Here is a 17,439-nt window from a genome sequence, read left to right as displayed (position 1 = left end):
ATCATATCTAATTTTTCTAAAATTCTGTTCATCTCCTTAATGTCTTTCTTATTTTTTGGTTAGATTTATCTAGTTGTGAGAGGGCAAAGGTGAGGTTCTCCTACTAGTGTAGGCTTATTCTCTATTTTGTCCTGTAATTTATTTAACTTTTCTTTAAGAATTTGGATGCTGTGCCATTGGGTGCATATATGTTTAAAATTGATATTATTTAATTGTCTCTGGTACCTTTTAGAAAAATATTATTTCCCTAATAATTTAATTAGTTCTGTTTTTGCTTTTGCTTTGTCTGAGATTATGATTACTAGCGCCCTCCTTTTTTTTTTTTTTTTTAATGTCAGCTGAAGCATAATGGATTCTGTTCCAGCCTCTTACCTTTCCTCTGTGTGTATCTGTTTCAAGCATGTTTCTTGCAAACAAATAATGCTGGATTTTAGTTTTTAATCCAGTCTGCTGTCTACTTCCATTTTATGGGTGAGTTCATTCTTACTTACATCCTTTTTTTTTCTTTTTTAAAAATTATTATTTATTTATTTAATGTTTTTCGTTTTCATCATTGATTTTCTCCGCATTTCTACCCTCCCCCCCTACTCTGAGATGGCATATATTCTGATTGCTCCATTCCCCAGTCAGCCCTCCATTCTGTCCCCGCCACCCCCATTTATCCCTCTCTCTCTCTCTCTCTCTCTCCTTTCACCCTGTCCCTCCTCAAGTGATTTTGTTTCTGAACATGCCTCCCTCAATCTGCCCTCCCTTTTATCAACTCTTTCTTTTGTTATCTCCCTGCCCTCCTACTTCCCCTGTAGGGGCAAGATAGATTTCTATACCTGACTGGGCATGTTACTCCCTCTTTGAGCTACTTCCAGTGAGTAAGGTTCAAGCATTGCCCACCACTCCCAACACCCCATCTTGCTCTCCAGTGTAAAAACTCTTCCTTTCATGCCTCTTTTGTGTAAGATAATTTACCCCATTCTACCTTTCCCTTCCCTCTTCTCCCAGTGCATCCTTCTTTCTCACTCCTTAATTTTATTTTTTGTAATCATCTTATTATAGCCAACTCACACCCATGCCCTCTGTCTTTGTGTGTATGTGTGTGGGTATGGGTGGGTGGGTGGGTGGTATGTGTGTGTGTGTGTATGCCTTCTAACTTCCCTAATAATGATAAAATTCTTGGGAATTATAATTGTCATCTTCCCATGTAGGAATGTAAACAGTTTAACCTTAATGGCTCCCTTATGATTACTCTTCCCTGTTTACCTCTTTATGCTTCTCTTGAGTCTTGTGTTTAAAAGTCCTATTTTCTATTTAGCTCTGGTCTTCAGGAATGAATAAAAGTCTTCTTTTTCATTAAATGTCTATTTTCCCCCTGAAGGATTATATTCAGTTTTGCTGGGTAGGTGATTTTTGGTTGTAATCCTAGCTCCTTTGCCCTCCATAATGTCATATTCTCTGCCCTCCAATTTTTTAACGTAGAAGCTGCTGAATCTTGTATTATCCTTACTGTGGCTCTGTGATCCCTGAATTGTTTCTTTGTGGCTGCTTTCAATGTTTTCTCCTTTACCTGGGAGCTCTAGAATTTGGCTATAATAGTCCTGAGAGTTTCCATAGAGTTTCTATGGTCAGGTTCTTTTTTTGATTTTAGCTCATTTTTCAGCATGTTTCTTGACTTTGAGGTTTATGTTAAAGTTGATCTCTGCTCCTGGGATGGAGGAGGCACTGTCCCAAGTTTCAGGTTTTTCAGAGCTAGTTCTAGGAGTCTATAAGTTTTCTGTTCTTTCGAGATGGTATGATCTAAGGAGAGGTGTGATGCCTGCTTTCTTGGCCTCTGCTCTGGTCTGCGAGCAACCACAAGCACTCTTCTCCACCCTGGAGCTATGAGACCAAGGCCCATGGCACTACTGTGGCCACATACTGTAATGTGATGTTGCTCCTCCTCACCCTGAGCCTGTAACCAGAACCATGTATAGCCAGTGCACCAGAGTCCTGCACCCTGTGCTTGCAAAAGGACCCCTGTCATCTCCTCCTGACCAGTTGTCCAACCCCCTCACCTTCAATGGGCTGAGAGCTCCAGAGGCTGCCACTGATACACATGCCTCTGTAAGGCCTTCCCTGCATTGCATTCCACTCTCAACCCAGTGAGACAAACCTTTCTTGCCAACCTCCTAAATTGTCTTGGGCTAGAAAATTGTTTTACCCCAACCTTTTGTTGGTTCTGCCCTTTCAGAATATGTTTTGAAAGAATTATTTTAAAGTTATTTGGAGAGAAATTTGTCCCTGCCTTTATTCTGCCATCTTCTATGACATCTCTCTCTATTTTTTTATCAATCCCAGAAGGTTTTGCTGACTGCTATTTTGCAATATAGTTTAAGATCTGGAAGCGCTATTCTCCCTTTGTCCCGACTACTTCTTTTTGTCATTTCTCTTGATATTTTAGATGGTTGGTTTTTCACAATGAATTTGGTTATTATTTTATCTAGCTCTGTAAAGTGTTCCCTTAGTAATTTAATTGATATGGCATTAAAATTATAATCTTGGTGGTATTGTCATTTTCATCATATTGGCATTACCTAGCCGTGAGCATTCTTTAAGTTCTTCTTTATTTCTTTAAGGAGCACTTTGTAATTGAATATATACAAATTTTTTGTGTGCTTTGGTGGATAGATCCCTGGATATTTTATGCATTTTGTACTTTTTTGGAATGAGGCTTCCCTTTCTATTATTGTTTCTTGTGTTTTATTATTATGTGCAAATGCTGTTGATTTTTAAGGATTTATTTTTTAGCTTGCAACTTTGCTGAAGCTGTTATTTGTCTCATTTATTTTCTTTGCTGATTCCCTAGGATTTTCCAAGTAAACTATCATATCATCCACAAATAGGGATAGTTTTAATCTCCTCTTTACTTTTCTACATGCCTTTAATTTCTTTCTCTTGTCTTATTGCTATTGCTAGCATTTCCAGGGCTATCTGAAACAGTAAGTGGTTAGTGGGCTTCCTTGCTTTATTCCTATATTTACTGGAAAAGATTAAAGTGCATCCCAATTGCATGTGAAGTTTGCTTTTGGATTTAGATAGATACTTTATGGAGTGTTTTTTATTATTTTTTGGGTGGGGGGGAAAGGGGGAAGGCAGGGCAATTGGGGTTAAGTGACTTGCCCAAAGTCACACAGCTAGTAAGTGTGTCAAGTGTCTGAGGCCAGATTTGAACTTAGGTCCTCCTGACTTCAGGGCTGGTGCTCTACTCACTGTGCCACCTAGCTGCCTCCTATGTAACATTTTTGAAGTTCTCTGCCTCTAGTTTGTAGAGCTTTTAGCCTAAAAGAGTGTTGTACTTCGTTAAAGGCTTTTTCTGTATCTATTGAGATGATCATGTAGTCTGGGATGTTTTGGTTTTTAACGTAATTAATTATGTTGATTGTCTTCCTAATGTTAAACCATCTGTGTATCCCAGGTATGAATTCCACTTGGTAATAATGAATGATTCCTTGGACATTTTGCTGTAGTCTATTCAACAATATTTTGTTTAAACTTTTTTTAGTTAATGTTCATTACTGGTATTGGCCTATAGTTTACTTTCTGTGTTTTGTCTTTCCCTGTTTTAGGTATTAGTACTATATTTCTCTGATAAAACAATTCTAATAGGGTGGGTTTTTTTCTTAATTTTTGAGTTAATTTGTGAAGTATGTATACTAATTGTTCTTGAAAAGTTTGATAGAATTCTCTTGTGAATCCATCAAGATCAGCAGTTTTGTTCTACCACTCTCCTTTAGTGTCATTTCTTTATAGCTTAGGTATATTTCCTTTTCTGAGATTGAGTTATTTAAGATCTGTATCTAGCCCTTCTGATAGTTTGGATATTTTATATTTTTGAAGGTATTCTATATCTTTTGTGTTCCTAGTTTTATAGCATGTAACTGTGCCTATTAAGTTCTGATTATTACTTTATTTCTTCTGGTTTTGCTGTGATTTCACCTGGCTCATTTGCTGTTTTATTGATTTGATTTTCTGGTCTCTTTTTTAATCAGATTAATGAAAGGTGTATCTTTTCAAAGAAGCAGATTTAATTTTATTTTTCATTTCTATGGTGTTTTTAGAGTTCCCGTTTATCTATTTCCCCTCTTTCGTACTTACTTAGATTTGTTTACTTATTGGCTTCTAATTTTTAAAAATGCATATTCAGTTCATTAATCCTTTTTAAAAAATTTTGTTAAGGTATGTTTGTAAGGATATTATTTTTCCCCTGAGGATTGCTTTAGCTGAATCTCAGAAATTTTGGTATGTTGTTTCATCATTTTAATTTTCTTTTACATACTTGTCAATTCTTTCTATGAGTTATTCTGTGACCCACTTATTATTTAGTATTCCATTTTGAATTTTCCATCTGGGTCTGTATCTTTTATTTGTGGTCCCTGAACCAATGATTATTTTTATTGCATTATGATTTATAGAAGATGTATTAGCTATTTCTGCATTTTTGCATTTGTTTGCAGCATCTCTGTGCTCTGGCACATGGTCATTTAAAAGTTCCATGTGAAGCTGAAAATTATGTATATTCTTTTGATGTCCCATTTAGAAGATAGCATAAATCTTTAAAGTCTGGTTTCTCCAGAAATTTGTTCAATTTTACATTTTCCCTTTTGTTTATCTTTCTGTTAAACTTATCCAAAATTGAGAGAGGGATATTTTAAGTCTTCTCTTATTATTGTGTTACTATCTTTATCTTCTTATAGCTGTGCTAGTGCTTCCTTCATGAATTAGGATGCTAAAGCAGTTAGTGTATATAAGTTTATTACTGATTGCTTTGGTGTCTGTGGTTCCTATCAGCATAATATAGTTTCCTTGTTTATTCCTTTTTATTTTTGAATGTTTGTTTTTGCTTTGTCAGATAGCATGATTGCAACTCCTGCATTTTGGGATTCACTTGATTCATGGGAAAAAAATTTTTTCTATCCCCTCAGTTTTATTTTGCGTATGTCTCTTTTTTTAAAATGTGTTTCTTTGTAGGGTTTTGCTTTCTTATCTAATCTGTTGCTTTTTTTCATTTTATTGGAATTTTTTAATCCATTCACATTTAAAGTTATGAGAGTTAGATTTTTATTTTCCACAATCTGTCTCTATTATTGAGATGTTTTTTTCATCCAAGTTACGTTGTTCCTTCTTTTCTGCTACACACACAGTACTTCATCTTAATCTTTTTTAAAGTGCCCCTATTCCCACTGATTCTCTTTCCCTCACCCCTGATTTTCTCCTCTCATTTGTTACCCTTTTCCCTTTGGGATTTTTTTAACTTCTGTTTTCATCTGGTTACATAATAATCCCCCCTTTTTTTTCTTTCTCAGTTAATCAAGAAGATTCCCACTTCCTTTCTTCTCCTTCACTTAGTCCTGTTCATTAGTTTTTTGATTTTCATTTTTTTTTGCATGTCTTTACAAAAAGGATTTCTCTCACTCTATTATCCATTCTCTCTTTCTGACTACTCAAGACCTTTATTCTCTGATGCATGACCACTATAATTACCTGATCTCTCTCTTTTCTCTGTATTCCTCATGCAGCTAAAGCTTTCAAGGTATCCTCTCTGGGCTCTTACCTCTAGATAGTTTCTAGTACTCCCCTGTAGTGTTTTCTCCATGGATTCCACTTTGCCATTGTGCCTCCTAGTGCCAGTTATTTCAGGTGTGAGAGAGGATGTTGCTCCGTGGTAGGGCACCTCCCCCATCATGTCCTTGATTATACAGTTCACCAGTAATCCATGCTCTCCCATTCTCCCAGGTGACAGATGCCTCCAAGTCTTCCTCCTACCCCCAAGGTAGGATAAGTAAACTTTTCAAATACTGTATGCCCAAGATCACACCCAGCACAAGGTCCCGATTTCCCTTCACAGATCATCCTCTTGAGCATTCATCAGTGGAACCTCTCCCACCAAACAAGGTTTCCTTCCTCCTCCCCTTTCCCCTTTTCAATCATTCCTCTCTCCTCACTGAATCCCATGTTAGTTTTCTCCATTTGAGACCACAGAGGTCATCTTCTCCTCATTTCTGGCCTGGCACTTCACATGTTCCTCTATGTCCTCCTGCTTCTTTACTCCACTTTCATGTGCCCTCCCATGTTGTAACATAGTCCCACTAAAAACGAACAAGCAAAAAACAATTGATTCAACTGTAGACAAGAAGTGACCAGTTTCTGTCCACAGTCTTCACTGTTACCTCCAACAGACTGCCTCCTTCACTCCTTTTTCCTTTTGTACCTTTATAAAGAAGTTTTTTCTGGTCTCTCTGCTGTCACTCTGTTGCTATTACTGCCCTTGGCTGTTGCATTTATTTAATCTTCCTGCATTTCTGTTGTTTGGGGTGTCCAAGAAGCAAATAATTTCTTCAGTTTTGGTTTTTTCTAAATAAATTTCAAATGCCTCTTTATTATTGAATGTCCATCTTTTTTTCATGTATGGTTAAGCATATCTTTTCAGGGCTGCATCCTGAGCTCCATTGCTCTTTGGAACACATTCCATTCCTTACCTTCTTCTGATAGGTGCAGAATAGTCTTGTTATTCAGACTTCTTTTTGTTTGTATTTGAAGGTCTTTCTCCTGATTGCTTGCTGAACTTGCTATTTCTAAATTGAATTGCTGAATTTAAGCACTGTGTGTCTCAGAGTTTGCAGCCTTGGGATTTTTTCTGGAGGTGATCTGTGAATTCTTTCAAATGGTATTTCATTTCTGTTCATAAATTCTGGGCAGTTCTCTTCTGTTACTTCCTGAATTGTGGTATTAAAATTATCTTGTTCTGTCATGTTCTCCTGGGAGACCCTTGATCCTTAGGTTGTCCCTCCACATCTTATCTTTAAGATCCATGTATTTTGTTTGAATAACGAACATATTTTCAAGTTACTGGTTTTTGCTTCTCCTCTTCTAGATTGTCCTTCACTTTATGCGTATTGCAGTCCTGATTTTTGTTCTTTTCTATTTCTTTGATGAGACTTGTCATTGAAGATTCCAGTTTTTCTATTCTGCCCAGTATTTTTGCTGTGCTGGATATAAATTCTATTCTTACACTTATCGTTTCTTTTTTGAGCCACTCAGGAATAGTCTGTTGTAGTTTCATGGTCTTCTCACCTTCCATGGGGTCCTCTCTCTCATCAAGTATTGCATCATTTCCCTTTGTTTTGCAGTATCAAAGATGCCTGGACTCACTGACAACATCTGGAGGCTATCTTTTCTTCTATTATTGTTTTCCCTATTTATATTTAAGATCTTTGAGTTTTCTTTGTCATGAGAGCTTTGATAATTTGTCTTCCACATGCCTCCCCTCCCCAGTTTCCCCTGTTCATTTTCTCAGTCTGTTCTCTGTGATGGTGGTTTCCTTAGGAACTAGATCTCAATGCATCTTGGCCTCTGGCCTCTTCTCATGCTGGACAGTCACAGTTCATCAGTTTAAGTTTTTGCCCCAAGGGACTTTTGGGTGATCAGAACCAGCCCCAGATGGATGCTGTGCTCTTTGCCTCAGGCTTAATGGAGTGTTACACTGCCACCCCACCCCCACCCCATCAACAGTTCAGAGAGCTTGTATTACAAGGTTGTTTTTGGCACCATGGGTTGTCCACCCAAGCACCAGCAGTTCAGAGCTTTGCAGCACTGCTGCTACAAGGTTGTGGCTCCCAACAGCCTTTTGTTCCTGAAGGGCTGTGGCCACAGCAGCTGGAGCTAGCTTCCACAGCCTAGACCCATATTCTCCACAGCACTAGAAAGGAAAAGGGGGGACCGAGGGGTGAGGTTGGGTTTTGTTATAAGATTTTATTGTATTCTTGGATCTGCTAGTGTAGCCTTCCTGCCAGTAGCATGGGGGGATGAGGGTACAATGCTGAGTGAGCTTGAGGTCAGTGCCCATCAGTCAGTTCAAGGGTTTTGATCTGTCTGTTGTGGTTGTTGTTGTTAAGCTTATTTGGATTCTGGGTGTCCTAGTCCATGGAAACAGCTGATTTTGCTTCCTATTTGGCATATAACTTTTATTTTGGAAACGTTTGAGAAATACAGGGATCAATGAAAATGTCTAGTCCTCAGTCCTGTTCACATGACCCAGAACTGATCTTTTCTGTCCCGTGTCTTGTTACAAATTCTTCCCTATCCGTAGCAGTGAATTATATAACCATCATCTCCAAATTTTTGGTGTTTTTTTGTTTGGTTGGTTGGTTTGGTTTTTTTGTAGTTAGATTATTTTTTTTTCATTTGGAATTTATTGTGTTATATGTGAGAGGCTGGTCAGCGAGCCCAAAATCATCAGTTATTGTGTGTCAGGCACTGTGGTAAGCCCCAGAATACAAATACAAGCCAAAAGAAAGATAGTTCCTGCCCTCAAGAAGCTTACATTTTAATAAAGAAGAGAAGCTAAGGAAGTGCTGAAAAGGGAGAGAGAGATACGGCTAGAGGCAGTGGGGAGATGGTAAAGAAAAATCTGTGGAGGTGAGGCAGCAATGAAGATATGATTGGCCTGGGCTATCTCCTTCACTTGGAGGTTCTGGGAGGAACCAGCCCGTAAGCAGCCGGGCCTCAGGGGCAGAGGGTACTTCCAGACAAGCTGCTTTCCACTTTTCCAGTAGTTTTTGCCAAATGAAGGACATTTGAGGAAGGAGCCAAATGTTCTAAGGATTAGAGCAAACTTTATAGAGTGGGTGTCACTTGGGCTAAGCGTCAACGGAGAGAATTCTGAAAGACAGAAACGAGTGCATGGAAGGATGCAGGTAGGAGCTGATTGGTCACAGGATCGTAGGTCCAGAGATGGAAGGAAATTTAGCAGTCCATCCAACTCACCAAGACAGCTGATCCTGTAGAATGCTTTGAGATCTAGGAACAGAGGACTTTACTCTGTTTATTTCTAGGAGACAGATTGTAAGTAAAGTAAATCCCTCAGCCAGTCAGTGAACTGGCTTCCAAACCAATCAGAGAGTCTTTGGAAATCTGACAGGAGATTAGAAAGTAAGACTGTGATCAGTTTTCCTGAGATCTCTTGAAATAACAGACGAGAAAGCCAAAAATATGCAAGTTTGAACAAATCAAAGAAGACATATTGATAGTTGCTTTAGCTGGGCCACATCTCAGCATCAGCAGAGGAAGGAAAATTGCAGGAAAACAAAAGCCTGGATCTCTCTCCCAAGAACTCTAGTTTGGACAGGCAGGGTTGAGCATGCTTGTGTGTAAGTCCAATACAGAGCATTCTGAAAGACAGGAAATTCAATCAAGAGAATCTGGATACTTGTTGAACATGTGCCACTTTGACAAAACGCAAACTGGGCAAGCCCCATCAGCATTTTGCAGGTTCTTAGCTCCAGGGTACACTACATTTAAAGAAAAGAACCTGATGTCATTAAGAGAAATCAGTGTTTTTCAAAGGACTGTTTCCCTCCTAGTGATTGGAAAATCAATAACAATTCAGGGCTCTGAGCAAGTCAGCAGCTAGAAGCTATGTGAATGCCTGTTAAGGAGAGCTTGGCAGATCAGGAACCAGGGGTGGGAGGGGTCTGTGTGCTTCAGACACAGGGCTCGAGCTGGGAATACTTGCTTAAATAAACTTGAAAAGATGAACCCAACCCCATCCCCACTCCCCTGAACATATCCCATGCTCTTTTCCTGCCCTAGGACTCTGCTCCAGTGTTGAACCAAAATAGGAGCCGTACTTGGGGTCTTCACTGCCCTACTTTCCCACAAAACAGGAGGAGGCAGTAGGAATAGATAGATGCTGAATCTGTGAAGTCAGGGACTTAACTCCGTTGGCCCTTTTGTCAGGAGAAGGGCAATATGATCTTTCACCAATATGATCCTGTCTGCCACTTTGGGGCTCATCTGTGATGAGAATTGCAGCCTTCCATTTCAGATGGAAAGAAAGATCATCTGTCTCCTAGCATCTAGCCCTCATTGATTTTTTTTTTCTCCCTTCCCAGCACACCCTCTCCCTGTTCAAATGTAGTTCTTTTGAAGTTCATCAGTTGGCATGATTCCCAGTGGTGCCCAGGAAGCATTCCCTAATCTCGTTTAGCTTGTCCCTCTCTCTGTAGTATTCCCAGCTTTGGCTTAGCCTAGACCCTTCTTCTTATGCCCAACACAATGGTTCTAGCTGCTCATTTTAAGTGGGAGAGTTGAGTCAGCTGCTTTTGTGCCGCTTGCCCTCACCAAGAGGTTCCCTCTTTACAGATGAAAGATTGCTTAATGGAAGCAAGTCCAGTATCCTCTAGCCTCTTCTCTGGGCATCTGTGAGGTGCACAGTTTGCCTCTTGGACTAAGTCAACAGAGTGGCCTAAGATTTGTTGACCTCCTACACAAAAGGAAGCACTTGTTTGAGGGCAGCAATATATTTCTTTCTATTGCATTTTGAAAGGAAGGGAAGGAAGGCTTCCCACTGAGCCTTACTGGCCGACTCTGTCACTTTATTCTCATCCATCTTTGAACAAGAAACAGGGTTCCTGTAGCTTTGATCTGGAAAATGTTTTCTTTTGTGTCCTCATAGCTCTTGGTTAGAGTTGGGGGAATAGGGTTGGGTCTGGGAGCCACCAGTTAGGGAGTTTGCCCTGTACCCCAGAAATGAAAGACTGTCTTTTCTCCCACTGCTTTAAAACTGTAAATAAATTGGCAGCTTGGCTCATTCCCCGTTGACGTGCCGAGCACTGCCCTGACTCTAGAAAAGGAAGGAGAAAAGAAGTCATTCTTCCTGTGTATCGATCTCTAATTCCCTTCATAGATGGTAGACAGAAAATGAGATTAATTTGTGTGGAAGTGAAAAGGCATTAGGACTTTTTGATGTATGCTGGGAGTTTGAGGCAGATGAAGCTGTAATGCCCCAGACTTTGCCTAGTCGACAGGAATCCACATCTAGCCCCTTAAAAGATTTCTAAGCCTTGTCATGTGATACGATAATGCCACTCAGATGGAGAGGAAAAAGATATTTCTCCATGAAGAGAGAAGGGGGCACTTAGGGGTGCAGAATATTGCACACACTGTCAAAGAGTGGATGAATTGGTTTGTTTTACTGAACTTTTTCTCCCTCTCTTTTAATCTTTGTTATGATGGGTGGCTCAGTGGGGGAAAGAGACGTTCAGAAATGAATGTGATATAAAGCAGAAATTAATTTTTTATACATAAAGAAGGGGGAGAGAACACTGTTACCATGCCCAATTTAGACATAGACGCCTTGTTTGCAGCCATGGCTGTATGTGCTAAAGAACCAGGTGGGTGAGCCATATTTGGGGCTCCCCATTTAAAAACCGTGTTATTTCCACAGGCAGACCCATTTTCTCTGGGGTAATGTAACCATTCTCCCTGGCTTTTAGGGAAAAGGTCAAAGACTGCCCACCAGCTCACCAGTCTTAGGGTTTGGCCTCGGCTAGTAGAATGGCGACGTGTCTTGGACAAACGCCACTGGATTTGGGAAGGCCCAGGTTGGCCCAGTCAACAGGAATCTTATTATCTAGTTATTAAACTGTAGTGGCTATGAAGAGTCACCTGACTTCCACATGCACAGGAAAGCAAGTGTATTAAAAACAATGATGGGGATGCCTGAGGAAGACAATGAAAGTTGTTGTTGGGGAGCTTTCCAAAAATAGAATAGATTCTCATCTTTCTTGGGTTGGTTTCAGTGCTCCCTGTTGTGAAGTTTGAGTTAGCTAAAAGACCTATGGACATGAATAAATGGTATCTACCAACCCTTGCCCTGATTTCCCTCTTGCCTGCCCCAGTATGATAAAGGAATGGTCTCTTATCAGGAAAGATTCCTGGAGGCAGCTGATCTCCACATGGCATTTCCTGGCTCCCTGCCACAAAACAGGATTTAGCTTAATACCCAAACCCTGGATGTGATAGGCACACTCCCTAAGCTATAGTTTCAGGACTGCTTTCCGGAGGGGAACAAATCAATGGCCTCCATTTATTACCCCATGGCCAGGGAAGCTGTGAGATTATGTGCTGTGAGGTTCCAGGGTCTCTACCTTTAATTATTTGTTTCCAGCTTTTCAGTGACCTCCTCTGCTAGGAGGTGGGCTGCCTTCTGCATCAGCCATACTGTTCCCTGGGGGCCTTTGTTCCCAAAGCAAGGTCCCTTACCCAGAGGCAAAGAGATGGTGTTTGCTTATTAATCTTTAAACAGACTATAAACGACAATTTTGTGTGTTTAGTTTGCATTCTTCTCTGGCATAAAGACCTAGAAAAGGGAGTTTGCAACCTTCTTTTTTTGTGTGTTCTTTTCCATTTAAACCAAGGAACTTAAAGCAACCTCCAATTCCCCTTCTCCAGAATCTCACCCCTCATTTCCCACATTCCCTTGGATCTTTGTTTGGGGTAGAGGGAAATGCAGCAAAAGAATCTGCTCTGCCCTGAACCTTGTTCACCAGCTCAAGGAGTATTCCCAAATCACCCGTACAGAAGAAATTGGACCAAACAAGCATTGGTGGCCATGGCTGTCCAATTCTGGCCACACCCTCTCATCTGCAATGCTCAGAGCCTCCTACCAATTGGAGAGAAGCTGATGAATTGCAGGTTGAAAAAGGAGAAGCTGACCACGAGAGAAAAGAGAATCCTAGACTAATTGGGAGGTAGAGACACTTCTGTCCTTGTTTGTTGGAGGTTCCTGTAGAGGCGTGTACCAGGAGATGTATTCCGAGTGATCAGCTCTGCAGACTGATGCCCCTGCTTACAGGCTCAGTTTTGTTGGGGGGATGGGGGGTGGGGTTTCCCTTGGTATACTTTGTTTTTATATCAGTTTCATTTCAGAATTTATCCCACCCCTGTCCAGCAGGCTGTCCTTGGCAGCAAAGAAAGGAAGACTTAGACAAAACAGTTTACCTGCGTCTGACAGAACATGCAGCGTTCCATCTGGCCCTTCTTTGACATCTCTAGGTAGTTAGTCTTATACCTTCTGCCAGGAATGAGTCCTTTTCCATTAATGCTTACCTAAGTTATTGGCGATGATGAAGAAATGCTTACAGGAAGCCTGTCACTGAACACCCAGTTGCTTTTCCCTGTGCAAGATAATTTACTCCAAAAGATGGTCTCTTTATTTTGGATGGTTTGTCTATAGGGAGATAACCCCACTTCCCTCCTACTTCTTGGGATCAGTCAGTCATTTGGAATGTATTAAGCACCTGTGTGCCAGGTGCTGGGCTAGACATTGGAGACAAAATCACAGAAAAAGATAAAACATCACTTGCCCTCAAGGAGCTTCTTCTCTCTTGGCTGCATGGACATATGTAAAGATGCGCAAAGTAAATGCAAGGGTATGAAGGTGGTGGGGGTGGGGGTGGGGTGCCAGCAACTCAGCACAAGAGACTTTATGCACAAGGTACTTGTGGCGTGTCTCGTGAGGGAAACAAGAGAGTGTTTCCTGAGGTAGAGGTGAAGAGAGGGACATGTGTAAGACATGATGCAGAGGCAAAAGGCACAGAGGGAAGAGGTCCCTCCATCTGGCTCATGGTGACATATCCCAAGGAAAGAGTATCCCTCTGCCTGAGGCTTCTTTCCTGTCCTGGTGTCGACAGCTGCAGTCAATGTGACTTGGCCTCTGTCGGCCATAAAACGAGGGACACCCAGGTTCTGTTCTCACTCCAAGCTTGTGATCCTGTAGAACAACAGTTGCTGCTATAGCACCTTGACTAGACGTAGTGAATTCCACTTTACAGAACACTCTCAGATCTCTTTTCTCCCAACAACCATGTGAGGTCAGCCAGGTGACACCACCTCTGCTTTATAGATGACGAAGCTCAGAGACAGAGAGAGTTCATGGCCTGGTCAAGATCGCCTAGCGGATTTGTAACGTGGCTTAGCCTAAAACTCAGACTTCTAGACTCTTTTCTCCATGTTCTTTCCACTAGGCTTTGCCGCCTCATTTCTGAACACCCATACTGCACCTTTCTGAAGATGCTCCAGGGGCCCTCTGGTCTGGCCAGGCATGTTGAGCTGGTGAAACTCCCACTCCAGCTGAGTTTTTAGATGTGTCTGAAGTGCCCAGAGCAGAAAAATATTAGCTTGGGGACAGGCAGTTTATGAAAAGGAGAATGTCTTGTCTTGATACCAAGGAAAACTGTCTGTTCCATGATGATTTATATAAGCTAGAAATATATCTTGTACACGTGTGTGAGATTTCCCCCCTGCCCCTCTCCCCACATCTGACTGTACCTTTTAGGTCTCGTTAACAATAGCAGTTTTAACATTGCTTTTAATTAGGTGAATTAAGAATGTTCTCCGGTGTTATCACCCCCTCCCGCCCCCCTATCATCTCCAGCTCCCCACTGCTATGAGAGTACTGCAGTCTCCATGGTAACCGGGACTACCAGCCCAGATTGGATCACACTGGTTGGTCAAGTCAGAGGGAGTGTGTGACAGTCACGTGCCCTGAGTCCTAGATGACATTTCCAGATCATCGGCTGCTGGGCTGCACTCGGTGAGGTCAAAGGTCACGACTAGTAAAGCCAGATGAAGAGCCCTGTGGACAAGTCGAGTCCCAAGTCTCCCTGGGACTTACTGCCAGCACCTCCAGATGAGAGTAATCTGACCCACAGCGGTCTGGCATGTAGTGGGGAGGTGCTCGTTCTCCTGAGAGCAGTCTTCTAGTCACACGGATAGAACGTGCTTCATGAAAGTCATGAAGGATCCTGGTGACTAGCATTTTGTTTTACTCTAAATTTTGTTGATCTTGGTAATAAGATGTTTTTCCCCTCTTTTTTCTCCTTCCTACCCTTTTTCTCCCCTAGAGAGTTTTCAATGTTCTTTACCCCATGCCAGCCGACCAGCGGAGACATGTCAGCATCAACTCTGCCCGCTGGCTGCCTGAGCCAGGGCTTGGCCTGGCTTATGGCACCAACAAAGGAGACCTGGTGATCTGCCGACCAGAGTGAGTGGACGGGTGGGTGGGAGGGTGCCTGGGAGACTGGGGGAGAGGCCACAGCAAGGTGACAGCCCCGGGAAGTTGCCTTCGAGCTAGGTTGTGCCCCTGGAACTTTCTCACTCCAGATCAGTGATGTCAGCTTTTCCGAGCCAAGCCCAAGGTTACTGTCTGGTCAGCTCCTCTTTCAGCAGCACTTTGGGGCATCTGTAGAACTGTCCTCCACACCACCCTGTTGTTACAAGTGGTATCCCCCTTTTACAGATGAGGAAACTTGTGTCTTACAGAAAACTGAGACTCAGAGACACTGAGTGATCTGCCCAGGATCAAAGAGCTAGTGAGTGTTGGAGCCAGAGTTCAGCCCCAGCCCTCTGTGGCCCGCACGCCACCTGCTGCTCTGCTCTGTCTGTTGGATTGGGTTTGGGGGCCTCTCTTCTTCCCTAGTGGTAGCGAAAGTACCTGCTAAACAAAGGCACTGATTACTTTTAAAAAGGCTCAACCTCTTTCCAGCTGTGATGTTAAGGACATATATTGCAGGTAGGATAGCAACCTGAATTGGGTGAGCCTGGGAGCTCTAACAGGCCACTTCTGTCTTCCCTTAGGCCGAGTTTTCTTTCTGCTTAAGGTTGTCATTTATTGTCGTGAAGGCAGAGAGAAAAACACCATTGGAAATCCTGTCCATGGTCATCATCGTTGGGAGGGGTTACAGCTCAAGGAGAAAACCCAAGCAGGCCTCCCAAATCCTGGCTAGCCCCTGGCTCCTCCCCCTTTCCTTTGAGGACAAATCCAGGCTCCCCCCTCACAGTTAGCCTTGGTATCGTCCTAGCCCCGGTCAGATGTGTGGACCACCTGATCCAGAAGTCTCTGAGAGTCAGTAAAGAATGCTCTGACTGCTGGGGAAGACACGGACAGATCCCACCTGGCTTCAGCTGCTTCTTTTGCCAGCCCATCCCAATGCCCTCCTCCCCTTGATTCATTCATGGTCTAGAAATCTGTGTCCCCAAGCAATGCGGCCTAGTTGGTGGGGCCTTTGGCTCCTGGAAAGCCAAGACCACCCCCACCCTCCACCTTCCACAGTCAGGTGAAAGAGATAAGCACAAGAGATCAAGCAAACAGGTGGGCAAACAGGCAGGCACGTGGGCAGACAGGTGGGCACACAGGCAGGCAGGTGGGCAAGCAGGTGGGCAGACAGGCAGGCTAGCACTACTTCCTTTCCATTGTATGGTCTGGGCAGTGCCCTGGATGCCGTAGTAGAGCACTAGTGATGAGAGACACCCCTTGAACCTCATTTTTTCTGTACTGATTCTGAGTGTTGCGGACAGCAGGAAGACCTTTTTAGCCGAGTAAGGCCAGCAAGAAGCAATGATGTGTGCAGGCCCAGGGTGAGAGAGAACCCGGAGTTCCCAGGATGGTCTTTGTGGAATCTCTTTTGCTCCATGGAAACTCAGGTTCTCCCATCTGAGCCTTAGCTCTTGCCCTCTAGGACTTTGTTTTTCTTTTCACAGAGAACATTGTTCTAAACCACTTTTCATGTATTATTTTGTTTTCTAGTTATGGGGGGGCGGTGTGGAGAGGCATCTCCTTCTGCCAGACTGTGAGCTCCATGAGGGCAGGGACTGTGCCCCACTTCAACTTTGTACCTCCCTCATTGCCAAGCACAGTGGCTCTGCACTTTGTGGGTGTTTAATAAATATTTGCTGAATTGATCTTAGCTTGTGAGATGTATCTAGATCTTAGCATGAAGTAGACCGCGGCTAAGGAGGGGAATTGCCTATTCTTTGGTCCCAGGCCAACATCTCCCTCAGTCTTTGTTCCTCTTTAGGAGAGCTCTTCGTGATCCCTTGTGCTTCTTCTGCCTCTCTTTTATGATCTTTCTAAAACTGTCCATCCATCCATCCCTGGCTCCAGATCTGTCACGTGTCTGTCTTTCCTCTCTACCCCCTCCCCCTAATCTCTGTCAGCCGGGATCAAGCTTCCCGGAAACACGTCTTGCTTCAAGGCAGGTGACCATGTCTGCCTCCTCCTGTTACTCCCCAGGACCAGGCTTTCAGAAGACTTGTTTGGGAAAATGGGAAGCTGTCTGGTCATGCCAGTTTGGGATTGTTGAGGACCTTTCTTCCAACTCCTGGGCTGTGCTAGCTTGGACTTGGCATTCTTGCCACAGCTGAATCCTGGTGTCTCTCCTCCCTTTCCACCACCTTAGGGACTCAGGTTCCCCCAGCACACCACCCCCACCCTCTTACAGCCTGGTACTGTCATTGTCGTACAAAGGCTTTTCCACCAGAAACCCTAACCCTACGCGTTTTGGGTGAGTCACAGACAATTCAGCTCAACTCAGAGTAAGTTCCTTTGGCCCGTTGTGTCTCTCTTCTGGAGCCCCCTCTCCACTCCCCATTCACATCCCTCCTCAGAGCCCCTTGGATGATGACATCATGCCCACTCAAGGCTTGCCTCTGCCATTGCCTCCCCTCTGGCGAGGATTCCCTCAGCCTGGAAATAGTATAGCAACAGGGCCTTCCTCCCTGGGCTGACAGATTCCTGTCTTGTGAGCTGCTTGGCACGCACCTCAAGCCCGGACGTCAGAGCCCCTCAAA

The 17,439-nt window shown here is 43.0% G+C and overlaps 1 protein-coding gene across 6 annotated transcripts in view; it reads left to right on the top strand.

Moving 5' to 3' along the window:
- AMBRA1 (autophagy and beclin 1 regulator 1) overlaps positions 1–17,439 on the top strand; it is a 186,746-nt gene that overhangs the window by 156,239 nt on the left and 13,068 nt on the right. For all 6 annotated transcript variants that reach the window (XM_036763014.1, XM_036763013.1, XM_036763012.1 and 3 more), the window contains one exon: positions 14,715–14,854. In XM_036763014.1, coding sequence (XP_036618909.1) covers positions 14,715–14,854 — 140 coding nt within the window. The remainder of the gene's footprint in view (positions 1–14,714; positions 14,855–17,439) is intronic.

Source organism: Trichosurus vulpecula, chromosome 6 (assembly GCF_011100635.1).
Source record: "Trichosurus vulpecula isolate mTriVul1 chromosome 6, mTriVul1.pri, whole genome shotgun sequence".
NCBI lineage: Eukaryota > Metazoa > Chordata > Mammalia > Diprotodontia > Phalangeridae > Trichosurus > Trichosurus vulpecula.
Note: the sequence above shows the minus strand (reverse complement) of the source record. Positions and strands in the feature narration are given on the sequence as shown.